The sequence below is a fragment of the Podarcis cretensis genome (assembly GCF_951804945.1).
Source record: "Podarcis cretensis genome assembly, chromosome: 9".
Taxonomy (NCBI): domain Eukaryota; kingdom Metazoa; phylum Chordata; class Lepidosauria; order Squamata; family Lacertidae; genus Podarcis; species Podarcis cretensis.
Genome location: NC_137178.1, coordinates 7,645,878 through 7,663,029, shown reverse-complemented (window position 1 = coordinate 7,663,029; position 17,152 = coordinate 7,645,878). Strand labels below are relative to the sequence as shown.

The window sequence follows — 17,152 nt, the reverse complement described above, 5'->3', positions numbered from 1 at the left end:
AGAGCACTCTGTGCCAGCCCTGCCCTCGCTGAAACTGCGTTTCACTTCAGCACTCACAGTGGAAAACTTTTGAAACTTGCCTTTGGAACTCTCAGCCCCCCCGACTTGCACCTCAGGGACTGGGGCTACAGCCATTTCCAGGCTCTTCATGACTTCTCCAGGGCTCTGGCCTCCTGCTGAAGTTTCACACAAACTTCTCAGCACCTCCCAGGCAGCCCTTGCTGACTTTACGCCCTCCAAACTGGGCAAGAGTGATGCATGTACACATGCTTTCAGCATAGCAAGCTCTCTTTGCATTCTCTGCTGGCTATCTTCAGGCAACGCAGCCTCAAAGCCTGTAATGTCTGTCAGGGGAAGTGGCTCTTTCTGGCTTACATCCCAAAGCCCAGTAACCAGAAACCAACCCCTTACTCTTCTGGACCAGGTTGCCCAACTTCTTAAAGTGAGCTTTTCAAGCGGAACGTCCTCAAGGACCTGGCTGTCTGCCATTCTCTCCTCTTTCCCGGGGCCCCAGCTGTACTCACGTAACACCAGTCAGCTCTCCGGCACCCGATTCTTCAGCTGCTTTCTCAGCTCTCTGCCTCTCAGCATCAGGCAAAACACAGAACGCAGACCTCCGCTTCGTCTAGCGTCTTCCCAGCTGAGCAAGCGGACTTCAAAGCAGACTTCAAAGCTCACCGGCAGACTCTCAGCAACAGTTTTATTAGCGTTAATTAGGTCCCCCATAACCTGTGACGATCTGTGATAAGATCTTAATTGGCACTGGCTGGCTAATTACTTTATGGCCCCAATTAGCCCCAGTATAATGCGGTCCGGCACGCTTCCCAGCCAAGCTGCGCAAACCTTCTTCTCTCCGGTTTCGCCTTGCAGAGTAAAAACACAGCGGAACAAAACTGTTGCAGGCTGCTTCAGATCCAGACAAACACACCAAGCACCTGTATGTCCAAATTCATCAGTTCTTTATTGCAGCAAAATATTTACAGCTCAGCATTTCTCAGATTCTCCTGGACTGCTAGCATTCATGGCGTCCGTCTCTCTCAGAGACAAAGAGAGAACAACAAGTAGAGCTCCTCCCTCCTTCCAAACGTCAGAATAGGAGGCACAACTCAGAACAAAATTAACCCAGTAAGTTCTGAATCCCAACAAAGCAGACCCAGTAAACTGTGCGCCTCTGTCACTAGCAATTTCCTGCACCTTCGTGGAGAACCTTAGTTCCACCTCCTCAATCCAACATCTAATCAGCTGTGCTGCATCTTCCTTGGATTTGAGACCATGTGTCCAGGTGTTCTGCGAAAAATCATCCTGCAGCGTCAGCAGAAACCTGGCCCCTCCCAAACTTGGTTCCTTCATGGGACCCAACAGATCTATGTGCACAAGATCAAAAGGTTTTGTGGTTACCCTCTCCACCCTCTTCTGGGTTAGCGGAGTCTGTAACCTGAAGCATATGTAACCTGAAGCGTATGTAACCCAAGGTACCACTGTATGTGCAAAGAAACCATATATCCTAAAGACACAACAGTTTTCCCTGTGCCTTATTTCCTAGAACCTCAAGAATCTCGCACCACAGTATGTTCAGGGTCTCTTAGGAGCTATAGAATGTGGAGTGAATTTACCTGATTTCACCCCAGAGTATCCTGGAGGGCATAACCATCTGGTACGATGAACAGCAGTATTCGAAGGGGCAAGGGGATATACTGTTACATTTTGCTGAAGATATCACTTGGATTTTTTTTCAACCTTTTTTTTTTTTTTACCTCTATCATGTCCAGTGTCTTTTTTCCTGAACTAAAAAGCCTCAAACACTGTAGATGTTTCCTTATATGGAAGATGCCCTAAGACCTTGTCTTATTTTCATTCCCACCCCCAACCCCCAATAATCTGTAACATGGCATTTACATTTTCATGGAGCAAACTACAGTGACACCAATGTCTCCTCCCTAATTAGTCATAGTCAGTTCTGATGTTGTTAATGTTGATTAATTATTTAGCCAACTTTGTATCTCACTGTCACCTATCCAGATAATTTAGGGATAACACTAGTACCAGACCTTAAATAGAGGATCCCATCGTCTGTTTCTCACCACATTATGAAAACTCTGCATATATGCTTCCATTATGCATCCTGTTCTTTAACTAGTTAGTAATTCATAATAGGACCCATCCAGCAGGATGCAGAACATGGAGGGTAAGTCGCTTTCACAGTATGACAGACAAGCCATAATCTAAAGTACCCAAGAGCTAAAATGTAAGATCCTGAGTGGTACTAAAAATCAACTATATTCATTTCACATGACCAAACGGGGCAAACTAGAGTATTATTTAAATATTGAGTACACTATCCAAATGTTGTTAATCTGGCCCCAAAAAGGAAAGAGAAGGTCTCAAGAGTAAAACAGAAAGCCATATGAGACGTTCAGGATGTTACACAGTGTTTGCTACCTGCAGAGAATAGAGGGCACTGAATTCTAACTGCATTATATTATATACTGTACAGGTTGCAGTGGCACCTAGTGGAGGTATCAGAAACTGGAAGCCACAAATTATCTTACTGTTCTGCATTTGCAATAAGAAGATGCGTACTATAGCCATTTTATGTATTGGCTTCAGCTGTTTTATTGCAATATGATGCACACTCAAAGCACACTTTCCCAAGCTCTGACAATAATGTAGTTTGCACAAGCACTCTCAGGGGTCTCTACATGAGCACACACAGACACACTTTGCAATATTAAGTATCTGTTTTTCATCAGGATGCAGAGATTATCTCAGCAGCTCAGAAAAACTGCATTTCCTTTGCATTGGTACTTTATGCCTGACACTTAAAAACAAAAACAACTCTATAGAGTGTAATATTTCTATTTCAGCTTTATACAAGTTCAAGACTGCTCACAAAGACAGACCATAAAAACTCATTTTTTAAAATACAGTAAGAACGTCATTTCTAATAAATTATTATAAAGTTAAATTTACCCTTAGGTTTTGTTTAAAAGAAAACTTGACTTAGGATAAGCCACTATAGGAAGTTCAAGCAAGTGGTCTCTACTGCATTTGCAAGGTTTTCCTTTGAATTCACTGGGGGGGAAAACATGCCAATTATACCTGACTTATATTACTAAAAGTAGACTGCCTGCCCCTGGAGAGGGAACAATTTCTTGTAGAAATCACAGCCTGAGCCACATACAAGCCCCTTCCCAAAAAAAAAAAAAAAAAATTTATCCAGGGTGAATTTGTAATAGCTGAGCCAATAAATATGAAATCCTTGTATGATTAAGTATGGGCAAATTCCCAACATCCTTATAGTAACTAGTGAAAGAGCTGTGAAACAATGTCATCCTTACACTGTGTGGCTGTAATCGTTTTACCATTTTGTTAAAACTGGTTGTGGTCCTCCAGGTTACTTTTTGGCATTGTCCGTTGGTGCAATGAGAAAAGCATGTATTACTATGAGATTCCAAAATATGCCCACAGTATGGTTAGAGGGGAGATACCTATAAACTGCTGTTTAAAGAATTTTTAACCACGCACAAAAAGGTACAATCTGCTGAGGCAGCAGCAGAGGAAGCCGCTCGGGTGCCTGGGGCAGTGTGCCCAGGGGTGGGGCAAGGGTGAGGCGAGCCACCCATAGGGGCGTGGCACACTGTGGGGCCTCCGGAGTCTGCTTGCCTCCTCCCATTCAGCTTGCCTTCCTCCCATTCAGCTGCCCTACAGCTGGGGGGAGGCAGCGGGCAGATTGTTTGGGCAGTGTGGACCCTGCACGTGCCCAAGCCAGGAGAGAGGCATGGCTCAGGTGCACTGCAGACCCCACAGTGAGTGCCGCCCAACATTTAGTCACCCTCCTTAGTGGTGACACCCGGGGTGGCCGACACCCACCACACACCCCTTCCTCCGCCCCTGTGCTGAGGATAATCTACTTAAAAATGTATCAATCGCTCGCAGTCTTGTGATGGCCAATGGTTTTCAGCTTATAAATCTGTTTCACTGACTGGCCTGTAGAGAGGGATTTGGAAGGACAAAAGCTGATTGGCTTTCCCACAGTATTTGTACTGGGCTGAAATGTACATACGGAAGAAACAATGGCAACGAAGCAGGGTAAGATTATGCATGAACAAATTGTAACTCAGGATAAACTAGTAGTCAAAGAATCTTATGTTGTTACCTACATTATTATTATTTTAATCTAGTCCAGTTACTGCCTAAATCTAAGATCAATGATGTATCAAACTTTTATCCTTCAATAATCTCCTTCCCCACACAATATTGTGATTGGTCAGTAAATTATCTGCTGCTGAAGTTATGGTCAGCTAAAGAAGGCTGGGACCTTGGTCTAGCTTAAGTGTATTATTCTGAGATTTGAAAAGTTCCAGTCCTGGAAATACACAGTTCTCAAAAAGCTGAGAACTGAAGCCCAAGATGGGGACCTTTAGGAAGAACGGCTGTTGTTGTTGTTGTTGTTGCTGCTGCTGCTGCTGCTGCACCATGACCAAAACACAGAATGTCTCTCTGTTGAAAGAAATATGCTGCCTGTTCAAATATTAACTTAGAGAAAGCATCAGTCTATCCTCTGTGAATGGAAGATCTAGTTGAGCATTTCAACAGCATGCTAGAGGGAATGAGACCATTGAAGCAAAAAATTGCAACAAATTGTTTAGATGCCTTATTGGCAATCCTAGGGGTTCCACACTGCTACTCTGTTTTGACTTGTGCTTATTGGACGACTGCAACCTAGTATTCTGGACCTGAAAAATGAAGACATGCCAAGAGCAGGATAGTCAGAGTGCAAGCAATTCCCATTAAATAATGGAATCCAGAGATTGCTTGGAGGCTTCCGCCTGTACGAGTTTGAGCAGTCAGAGCAATGGCTTGTAAGGCCAAGATCTGATTACCAAGGAAAAGTGAAGCAAAACAAGTCTTGAACTACTTTTGTAGTTTGTGTTTGAAAAACTACTTTTGTAGTGTGTGTGTGTGTGTGTGTGTGTGTGTGTGTGTACTATCCACAATAGCTAGGGTTGCCATATTTCAGAAGGTAAGCTTTTCTTTGAAAAATTGGAAAAAAAAATGAGGTTTTAGAGCTATTTCCCCCCGAGAAATTGCCAAAATCACCACTTCCGATATGGGTTGCCATTTTCCCTGAAATCTCAGGGATTTCTGCCCAGACACAGTTCCCAAGGACCGAATCTTCAGTATGTCCGGGAAATTCCGGACCAATGGCAACCCTAACAATAGTAGTTTCTCATCCTCAGTAACAGACAAATAGTCATTAGGAGGTTTGAGGTAAGGTGCTTTTAGTAAACGGATTTGTTTTATTTATCTCATAAAAATTATACACTGCTTGATTGAGAAACCTCAAAGCAGTTTACAAAAGATGACACTCAGCACTATTTCTCTGTAACATCTAAATCACGAGAGGCTGTGTGGGGCCTGGGCACAGTGCTGGGATGGATAAGGGAGAATATGCTGAATTTGAATTCTGGCAAGATGGAGGCACTGCAGTTCCTGTGTCCAAGAAGCTGGCCAGTTGCCTGCCCTGCATGTGGTTTTACTTCTCCCTTGAAGGAGCAGGTATCTAGTTTGGAGCTGCTTCTGGATCCAGTTTTATCACTGACTGCCTAGGTAGCTTCAGTGGCTAGAAGTGCCTTCTAGAAGCTCCAGCTGGTATGACGTATTTATTTATTTATACATACATACATACATACATACATACATACATACCCTGCCCATCTAGCTGGGTTTCCCCAGCCACTCTAGGAGGCTCCAAACAGAATATTAAAAACACTATAAAACATCAAACATTAAAAACTTCCCTGAACAGGGCTGCCTTCAGATGTCTTCTAAAAGTCAGATAGTTGTTTATTTCTTTCACACAGGCCGTTCCACAGTGTGGGTGCCACTACTGAGAAGGCCCTCTGCCTGGTTCCCTGTAACCTCACTTCTTGCAGGGAGGGAACTGCCAGAAGGCCCTCGGAGCTGGACCTCAGTGTCTGGGCTGAACAATGGCAGCTGTTTCCATTCCTGGACAGGGGCAGCTTGACCACAGTAGTGCAGTCATAACTTCAAGACTGAATGACTGCCATGCACTCTATGTATGGATCTCCTTGTGCCTGGTCCAGAAACTGCAGTTAGTGCTGAATATTGCACTGTGATTGCTGATAGGACTGAGACCCTGTCTGCATGTAACAACTCTGATGTGTATTGGCCCCTGATTTGTTACTGGGCCAAGCTCAAGGTGTTACTATTAGTATACATAGTATATATATATTGCCCTTAAAGGCTTGGGACTAGTTTAAGATGGTTTGCCCTATATATGCCCACTTGACCACTTCAGTCTGTGAAACTGGCACTTTTACAACTTTCACTTTTTATAACATTTGTTCCGCACCCACAAGGAATCAATTTTTTAATATGGTGACTCCTATACTCCAGAACATCCTACTCATTCACATTAAGCAGGTTGTTTTTTTAATGCATTCTTTTAGTGCTAACAAATTTCTGTTCAGGCAAAGTTGTCTTTCAATATGTATTTGAAGTTTCTAATATTTTGATTTTTTTTTTACAAAACTTGTTTTTAACTCTGATTTTTATTGATGTAGTTTATTGTGTATTTTATACTTTTTATAATCTTTGCTAATCACTTACGGGTCTTATTTACAATTAAGCAGTAGACATTTTTTGCTGAATAAATATAAATGAGTTTGATCACAAGCAATCAGGAGGCAAGGTTAATTCTTTCTGCAGCCAGGATATGAATGCCCTCAATAAACAGGGAGGACAAACTAGAAAGTGTGATCAATGGCTTTGAAACAATCCATTTCAGAATTTCAATTACCTCTTCAAACAAAATTTAGTTTGACACACTTCTTTTAAGGATTCAGTTGCTTTGACATTTGAGATGAAGATGAGATTTTATCACCAAATCCTTTTCTTCCAAGCAATAAAGTCTACTGTGTTAAGAAAATGATGCTTGCAATTCACATCTCTGATCCAAACTCAGGGACAAAACTTCCTTGGACTTATCAAAACTAGCTGAGTTAATAATGTTCAGATTGCTAGCATCTACATTTAATAGCCTGCATTTTCTCAGTATTCCCTGAAAAGTCAGAAATACAAAACTGTGATCAATTGATACATAGCCCTTTCTAGGCTACCATAACTAAATTAGGCAATCCTAATGACTCAGCTAGCACCAATCACTGATGAGTGAGTTGGAGACGGCTATGGATATTTTGCTGTCTCATGAATGTAATTTACTGCTCACTATCTCCCAGATTAACCTTGTACAGTTCCAAGTCACCATTTGAAGGAGTACAAAAATTATTCTCCTTTCCTTTCAAGCATGAGGCTCAGCCAGAGATGTTAAATATGGGCTTGGGTAGTATCTTGTGAGTTCATAGATTTTCATTTCCCTGCGACCTTTTTCATTATAGTTTCGTTCTGCTTTCTAGAACAGCTGCCTCTAAGTGTTCAATAAAATATTTCATCTTTCATTTACCGTCAAGCCTACTTGACATACTTTTATTTTGGGGTCCATGAAAACTATTTATTGTACTTCATGGAGCAAAACCACCCAATGCTTTATGATTTCTTTATTTTAGAAATATAAGATCTTTCAAACAGAATCAGATGGATAGACCATCTTGTTGAAGTGGACTCTTCCTTGTCTGAATCCAACTTTCTCTCCTGCCCTGATGCTTCCTATCATAGAAAATCCGTATGGGACATTTCTGCTGTTTTTTTCCACTGTATAGGGATCTCTTTGGGTTTTCAATTTCAGTCTTTCTGGTTTGGTTATCATTCTCCACAGCCTTTCACTGCACTAAGTACAGCTTGTAATTATGCTAACTGCTTACAACAGCTGCCAGCTATCTTGTTCACTTTTTAAAACACATTGAGAATGATGTCACCCTATCCCAAGGATTCCTTGAGGCTAATGCTTGAACCAACCACTCGTTTAAACCAAGAAAATAAATAACCATTGATGTGCTATGTGATTGGATTGAACCAACTGACTTTAAATAATCCCAAATCTGTTTAGCCCCATTTCGACATCGTTTAGGGGTCTGACTCTCCATTCCACTGCTCTGGGAGTTCTGCTAAGAACTTCTTTCTCTCTGGCAATTCACTGGGCAGATTAGCAGGTTTGGTCAGCTGACAGTATAACTGAGAAGAGCGCTCATGAATCATCTCAGAAAGTTTCCAGCAGGAGGTACTGGGAATGACAGGATAGCAGTTGCTAATTTAGACACTGAGTTGAAGATAACAGGTGTTTCTGCATAGCAGGATTTTACACTACTAGCAATCCTAAAAATGGCTCCTTGGTTTAAAAAGACAGGTACAAACACTATCTTTTAATTCTTGGAATATAATCTGAAAGATATATATCAGGCATAGGCAAACTTGGCCCTCCAGATGTTTTGGAACTACAACTCACATCATCCCTGACCACTGGTCCTGTTAGCTAGGGATGATGGGAGTTGTAGTCCCAAAACATCTGGAAGGCTGAGTTTGCCTATGCCTGATATATATTTTCATTCTCCTTCAGTGTTGGGCACATTTTAGAAACCTATGTGATTCAAAGAATCACAATGTATCTGTGATGGCAAAGTGGTGGAGGATTGGCCCCACTGTTTGTATAAATGTTCAGTCTACAAATATAGCACAAGCACAAGTGCTGACTGGGTCACATTTTTTGTTTATCCCATAGAATATTCTGTTTTCACTGGTGAGCAGAAATATTAATTCAACCACTATGGTTGTCTGTTCTACATTCTTTGTAGCAAAACTGAACCGAAAGGTTCTTGACTATAACATTTATTTGTTTATTTAATAAAATGTATATGCCGCTTACCTGAACAAAAGACCTCTAAGTGGTTTTTAAAAAGCAATCCAAAATATTGATTAAAAAGATTGACATGATTATATTGACAGTCAAGCACACCAGCCTTGTTAAATATCTGTGCCTCATGAAACAACATATTACAGAGCATTTCTAATTATTGGACATGGTTTACTGGTCTTCACAAATAAAAGGTCCAGCTGTGCGAACTACAACTTCTCATGACAGACCAAAGGGCCAGTTGCTCTGTGGCTCATCGTTGCTAGTTCAACTCAGTGTGGATAATATCACAACTGTGGGGCAAAACCCACAGCCCCCCTCCAAATCACTTTACATCTTTAAGGCACAGTTTTAATATGGCTATAGAACATGCACAAGTAGATATATACAGGGGGAAAATCAGCTTTAAGAATTTCTCCAAGCGCAGCTTCAGAAAATAAAAGCAAATTTCATAAGAAGGGGTAAATGTCTTCTGCTATCACAAAGAAGTTTTCACATTAAACAACAACCAGGCACTGCTAGTAAGGGAAGACAACCATCCATCAGCCATGAACCATCTAAGGGAAAGACCTTTTAGAGCTTCCACCAAAAAGTAATTCCATAAGACAAGACTTTATATTCAGCAATGCCAAAGCAGTATATTTCACATCATCATAATCACCTGTTCTTTAACTCTCTCACTTTATAGCTCTCACCTCGTGATAAACCTGCATCCACCTTTTATTGTCAATTGTACTCAAACATCTTAACTGTCACCTGATAAAATACAGCAAGCCATTTCTATCTGGGAAGGAGAGATTCTTTGAAGTCAGTGCCATTTGACTGAATAGTAAAAGTGATCTGATGCATTAAAACAAAGTTGCCTTTGCTACACATAAAATAAAGCAATGGGGATTTTGTTTTTATGCTGCACATTTATGGATTTTCTTAAGAGGGATACAATAAATAACTCAATATTTCTTGAACCTTTATATCTCAAAGGAGGTAGGGTGAAGAATAGATAATGCTCAATTTGCGGTGCGCTTTATTACTGCTGGACTAAACAATTCATTTTGATAAGCACAGTCCACAACTGAAAAGCACAGTCCACAACTGAAAAGCATAGGTTCTCACCCACACCGACACCCTAGTTTAGGACATGCAATGGCACAATACCGGTACATGAAATTATCAAGAAAAAATGGCTTTGGAACATTGATAGATGCCTATGCAGCCTTCTGAAAAGATATTCTATAGTATTATCCATGATTTACTTAAAGTATAAAATGCTCTGTTATACAACTCTTGACAACAAAGAAGTTATTCTGCAACATACCAAATGCTAAGTGACTGGTGGTGGTTTTTTATGTTGTACATTTCAGAAACGGAAATAGTAGAGCAAACCATTTGCCAAACAGCCATTAATGGTTCAAATCCAGAAATATCTTGCTGTGATGTACCATTTAACGGAAAGACTACCCCAATATTGAAAAGTGCAACATTCTCTGAATAATATAAAGTATTGTATATTTTGCTAGGAAAGATTGTGGTTCATATGCCTGGAAATTCAAATCACTGTATTTAATAGATTTCAAATATTTCACTGAGTGCACTTGCCATAATGATAGAGATTACTCAGCACCTCCAGGGAACTCACGCAAGTCACACTCATTTAATAGCTCCAATGAGACTATTAGCAAACAGCTATCCTTCCTTTACAGTTTCACTTCCTCCCACACACATTCCCACATTTGTCATAACAGTTAATAATGGAGGAAATTATGCTTCTAACTAATAAATGGAACTGGTGTGTGTGTGTGTGTGTGTAAGAAACATAAGGTAACTGTTTAAGGCTCCACCTGACTTGCACATTTTCCTGCTGAGTACATATCTAGCAGAATTTACCCATTTTGTGGCAGAATTTGAGCTTTTTAGAAATATAAAAAGTGCAAGTTCAAAAGCATTTGCAGATATTTTGTCAGAATTGTGTGTTGTCAGGAGAATATACCCAGTCCCCTTTCTCGAGATGATAAAATGTTAGAAAACAAATGTATTGCTATGGTAAATTTGTTTCTTAAACTTATTTTTAAAAATGCAAAAAGACAGTGAGCATCCAAAACAAAGGAGATAACTTAAGATGCTTATGAAATGTGGGTTTTATTCTTTAGAAACAGCTGAACATGTTTTGGCCTGCTGTGACTAAAGGTGTTCCTTAGGGGCTGTCTAAAAGATAATACATCATACCTAAGCAGGTGCTTTGAGATGGTAATTTCAGTCATCTGTTAATGTGGATAAGTAAAACAATTAACAGAGATCAGTGCAGGCTCCCCCCCCCCCCATTTTGAGTAAGTATGCATAGGCCCATAGGCAATTTGTATATAATCAATTCAATTTGTTTGCTGAATAATTACCTAATGCATTGTCTTCTTTTCAGCCACAGAAGATATTTAATAACAGGCCAAAACATAGGCTATTTAAAAGAAAAAGAAAAAGAAAAGAAAATCCTTCTTAAGCTCTTAACCAACTCTTATTCTGAAGTTCTCAGAGCTTTATACATGATTTGCATGTTAAAAGGTAAAGGTAAAAGGGGCCCCTGACCATTAGGTCCAGTTGTGACCGACTCTGGGGTTGCGGCTCTCATCTCACTTTATTGGCCGAGGGAGCTGGCGTACATGTGGCCAGCATGACTAAGCCACTTCTGGCGAACCAGAGCAGCACACGGAAACACCGTTTACCTTCCCGCCGGAGCGGTACCTATTTATCTACTTGCACTTCAACGTGCTTTCGAACTGCTAGGTGGGCAGGAGCTGGGACCGAGCTACGGGAGCTCACCCTGTTGCGGGGATTTGAACTGCCGACCTTCTGATCGGCAAGTCCTAGGCTCTGTGGTTTAACCCACACCGCCACCCGCGTCCCTATGATTTGCATGTTAGGAAAACATTATTTAAGAAACAGATAAAAGTTCCTGGAAGCTTTAAAGAGGTTCCAGAATTTTCTTTAGTGTGTAGGAGTGGGACCCTGGGCTTGATTGGTGTCAGCTGGAGGTGCAAATAAAGGGAGGAAGTTGCAGGCTGCAATTTCCACACGAGGAAAGCACACACACACACACACACACACACAAACCAGCACAAACACTGACAAGGTTGGAAGTAAGACAATGTGTGCTGCTGATACTGTGAGTTTTGCTGTGTCAAGATTGTTAATTACTGGACTGAGATTATACCAGACTAGAGAGATAAAGAAGGAATGTAAATAGTTTGTATATAATATTAACAGAAATGCTTGTGCAACCATTCAAGCCACAAAGAAGCTCTTGACTGTGAATTTGAGTATGATTCCTGTTTTTGTCCTCTGCCTCTGGGGAAAACTCTACTACAAACAATAAGAAGTGGTTTTACCGAAGTGCCACCACACATGCAGAGTAGCGCAGCGGAAGTGTGTTGGAGGTAACCTCTAATATTGCAGTAATGCAAGCATTATTTAGGGTCGAACCACCATAGATGAACCTTGTGTGCCCTTACATAATTCCTCGAAGGATGGTCTCGCAAGACTTCAAAATGCGGAATTCTTTCCGTTACTTAAACTGACTGCCTTGGTTGCGAGTGGTCAGGACTCTTAGGATCTAGCACAGCATATACACCTTTAACCATGTCTATGGAACCATTTAACAATCAGAGAGGAACAAGAAATCAAAAAGCAGAATGTCACTTACATTATTCATGTATTCACTAAGCAAGTCCTGGAGGGCTTGTCGTACAGCATTGCACTCAGCTACAATTCTCTCCCGGCGGTCATCACGAGTACAGGAGGAGTCTGCCATGAGCGCTGCACCGCTGATAATGCTCTCCAACCTCTCTTCAAGAGATGGTCGAAATCGGGCTTCACTGAACGTCATGGGGTCTAAAATGATCTTGTTCTGAAAAAAAGAGAAAAAAAACCATCAGCAATTAATTGAGGAACTCATGCCAAAACAGCTGGTCCTGAAAGGATGTATATAATTGTTTCAAATTTCAAAACTAAAGTTCAACATATATCTGGTGAAGGAAAGCATTGCAAATGCTTAAAGCATAACATTGTAACCTTCAAAGGAAAACAAGTGATTAGAAGTGTATTTTCCCGTAAATCGTCCTTTTGAAATGTAGCAAACATTGGCTGCATCTGCATTCGGTAAGTCCGGATATGCATATGCAGGTCAAACATATATACCAACCCTTTGCGGCTGCTTTGTTCCTCTCTGCTGAAACACCAAAACAAGGCAGGGTTCATTCCTTAAGCACTGTTTCCCGTTACATGCCAATCAGGAAACCATGGTCAATTGCTTCAAAATAAGCCACAATATAATGGCATAGTTTAAAGTTGCCTTCATATTGTGGTTTGTTTGGAACACATTTGGCATCGTTCTGGGGTTTGCACATAAGAGGAAGCCATGGTTAAATACTAAATCCTGACTTGTTGCCACTTCATTGAAGCAGGGAGCAAAGCAGTAGAGATGCTGCCTGGCTGCAGTTGTGCACCAAAAATAGGTTTATGACATAGGATTCCTGACAATATTGCATGCAAATGATGCCACTATTAAGTTATGTGACAGTAACAGATCACATTACATTCACATCCCCACCCACACTACTGATCAGATATGAAACTTTGCCTTCGTTCTTCAGGTCCTTTTCATGTTCTGCCCTTTATTCAATCTGTCGCCAAATCACTTTTGTCTACACAAAATTGCAAATGTCCACCCTTTCCTCTCAGATCTCCCAGTTCAGTGTCAAGAAAAAGAAAGAAAGAAAGAAAGAAAGAAAGAAAGAAAGAAAGAAAGAAAGAAAGAAAGAAAGTTTCGTGCTATGGTAATCTCCTGATTACTGCAAACTTCATTGGAAGGTTTTAAGCAGAAGTTGGATGGTCATCTGTCATGGATGCTTTAGTTGAGTTCCCTGCATTGCAGAGGGTTGAACAAGATGACCCTTGGAGTCCCTTCCAACTCTATAATTATATCCTTCTCTGTTCTTGCATCTTAAAACCCCACTGTAAAAATAGTTTAAAGTTGTCTTCATATTGTGGCTTGTTTGGAACAGGTTACTGATGGGCTCCATAAAGGACTGCTGCTGCTGCTGCTGCTGCTGCTGGGCAGAGAGGGCTCTGTTTTGTTTTGTTTTTGTTTAAATTGATGCTATTTTTTACCTATGTCATTTTAAACTGTGATATTAATGCTGTTTTCTTAGTTTTAGATTTTGATTTATGTGGAAATTGTTTCCCATTTGGTTGTGTATTTTTTTTGATGTGGTTTATTTATTGCTTATGACTTTTGTAATTATGTAAATCTTGTTATGCTGTAAGCCGCCTTGAGCATTGTTTTTTTAACAGTGGAAAGGCGGCATACAAATAAAAAATGATGATGATGAATTCACCTCTCATATCGCCAGTATTTCATGCCACCCCTCTTCATATTCTTAGACTGTTTTCCTTACCTATAAAGTGACATGAAGCAGTCACTGCCCCACGTGATCTTTTGACCCTTATTTCCTCTAATGTAACAACCCATGACCTTTGCATCTCCCATGCAGAAAAAGGTAAGGCAACTGCAGGGAGCAATTACTCAGATTCTGGAGAAGGAGAAGGAGGTGAATTGAAAATTTCCATTCAAACCATCTAGCAAAGCAGAGATTGGATTAACCTGAATGATTTTGAGCCAGGGGAAAAAAATGCTCAGAAAAGCCGATTACTGAATTGAATGGTTCTTACAAATAGATTATACCCTGAGCGGTGAGCTCCTAATCACACTTGTTCTTCCATTTTTGGAGTGTAAAGCCACAAAGTGATCCATTTTGCACCAATTCGAAGCTATATTTATTTTGGTGGATACAATTTCCTTGATTTTCTGGTATTACTACGTTAAGGACATTTTATCACCACACTAATGCTTTCTGCAGCCACCTGCAATTTGATTTCCAGTGCAGGCAGCAAGACCGAATCACAGGTGGCACATCCCGCCCCCCCCCCCCTTTGAAGAATCCTTACCCCAATGATAAGGGGCTTTAGGTAACCCTTGGGTTGTTTTCTAACTCATAGTAGTCTCTTTATGGTTCAAGATGGCAGCTGCAAAAAAATAGTGTCATTTTGTGCTCCTGTCTTGCGGCACTTTACCCACACTGCCAGCTGCTCAATAAAACAGGCTGCAAAAGAACTGGCATAAGAGGAATCTGTCTGTGGAAGCAGAAAGTTGCCTTCTTCTCTGCAGCCAGAGCACAAACATTAAGCGAAAGGCACTTCAAAAAAAGAAGGAAATAAAACCAAGTAGGAAGACCAAGAAAGCCATGAAACAGAACAGGCTGGCAAAATCCCCTACATTAATATAAATATTTAACTATTGTGCTACGAAGAGATAGACTAATAAGACTGCATAATGGCTTCCCCTGATAACAAAGGACGAGTCCCTCCCCACCTTGGCACTGCCTACACAGAATTTGGAAAGCAACGTAAAAGGGAAATTAGTGCATGCCCAGAACTCCTAGTCAATTAGAAGAATAAAAATGCACATGGATTTATTTATTTATTTATTTATTGCACCCAATGAGCCCTATTCAGTCGTTCAAAATCATATAGTATGAAAGGGGTAGAGGGGAAATGTTTTTTTTATTTGCAGTTCTGTCCCATGACATGCTAAGCTGAAATTCTGACTAGAGCTGACCACGTTCGTTCTCTCTCTCCCTTTCTCCTTCTTTCCCTCTCGCACACACACTTCAATAAAAAGTATTTCCCTGTTTGACAATTTGAATTGATTCTGATAAAATGACCTATAAATGAAACTCCAGAATTCAAGTTTGACCCATGTGAGAATCATTTCTAACACTTTACAAAAAAAAAGAAAGCCTTGTTTCATTTTAACAGGAAAAATAAGTTTTGATACAAACATAAATAAATAAATAAATAAATAAAGGTCTTACTTTTGGTAACTCAAAAGTAATAAAAATGGCAGCCTTAAACTTCCCATAGCTACTGACAATCAGTTAGTGAATGACTAATGTAAAATGTTCCAGTTCATTTACATTTGTAATTAATCAAAATCATTGAAGTCATAAATCAAAGCTTGACAACGTAATGCAGATTATGATTAATTGTTCTGAGGTTCCTAGCTGCCAATGACAAAGTAAAAGAAAATGTGTCTGTAGTGGGATGGTCAACACATGATTTTACACACTTTTGTAAAAGTGGAGACACTTATAAAAGTAGTCAGGGCAATATATACTGAACAGTCGGTGAAATTGATAGTAAATAATATCTAAGGAACAAGACAAGATTGCCCATTGTTGTTTATATTAGTTTTAGAAGTATTGGCACAAATAATAAGATGTAACCAAGAAATTAAAGGTATAAGAGTGAGACAGAGACAATATAAACTAAAAGCATTCACAGACAACATGGTGATATCTCTAGAAGAACCAATACAATGGTACCTTGGTTTACAACCATAATCCGTTTCGGAGGTCCGTTCATAAACCAAAACAGGTTGTAACCCAAGGCAAGCATTCGCCAATGGGGCCTCAAAAAATAATTTGTTCGTAATTCCAAGAAAAAATGGGTTATCATCCAAAAAAAGTTCACAAACCGGGATACGTACTTCCGGGTTTGATGTGTTTGTACGTAATCCAAAACGTATGCAAACCAGCCTGTTCGCAAACCAAGGTACCACTGTAGAGTCAATTCTGAAAGTATTACAAGAGATAAAAAGGGGGAGGGGAGTGTAGCAAGTCTTAAGATTAATAAAAACAAAACCAAACTCTTGGTTAAAAAAAAAAAAAGAATGATGAAAGCAAAAATAAATTACAAGATGTGTCAGGACAAAGATTCAAAGGAAGGTCAAGTATCTAGGTCAGTGGTGCTGAACCGTTAGAGACAGAGTGCCAAACTGCAATGCAAAACCCACTTACCTATCACAAAGTGACAACACCGCAATTTATCGTATTTTTCCGGGCATAACACACTCCCTGTTTGTGGGGACTACTAATTAAGATAATGTGGGGAGGATTGCCCTGAGTTATTGAGCTTTTTTTGGGTGCCAATGCCCAGCTGGCCTCACGCACACAGAGAGTGGCTGGCAGGCAGGAACGCAGCAGCGGCAACAACACAATCATTTTAAGAAAGGGACTTACAAACTCTCCACTTCGAACACATGGACTCGCACACTCCCTTCCTCCCTCTCACATGCACACATACCGAGCCACCCTCTCACACCCCCTCACATTACGCGTGGTGCAAAATCTCAACTACCCGTCCTTGTCAGGCTGCCAAGAGGGCGAGAAGGTTGGGCTTCTGCTCGGCCACGGCCACTTCTCTTCCAGACAGTGC

General features: G+C 40.6%; 1 protein-coding gene across 3 annotated transcripts in view; it reads right to left on the bottom strand.

Moving 5' to 3' along the window:
• The window catches only part of CTNNA2 (catenin alpha 2), a 562,131-nt gene that overhangs the window by 385,890 nt on the left and 159,089 nt on the right, over window positions 1-17,152 (bottom strand). For all 3 annotated transcript variants that reach the window (XM_079990774.1, XM_079990775.1, XM_079990773.1), the window contains exon 7: window positions 12,522-12,725. In XM_079990774.1, coding sequence (XP_079846900.1) covers window positions 12,522-12,725 — 204 coding nt within the window. The remainder of the gene's footprint in view (window positions 1-12,521; window positions 12,726-17,152) is intronic.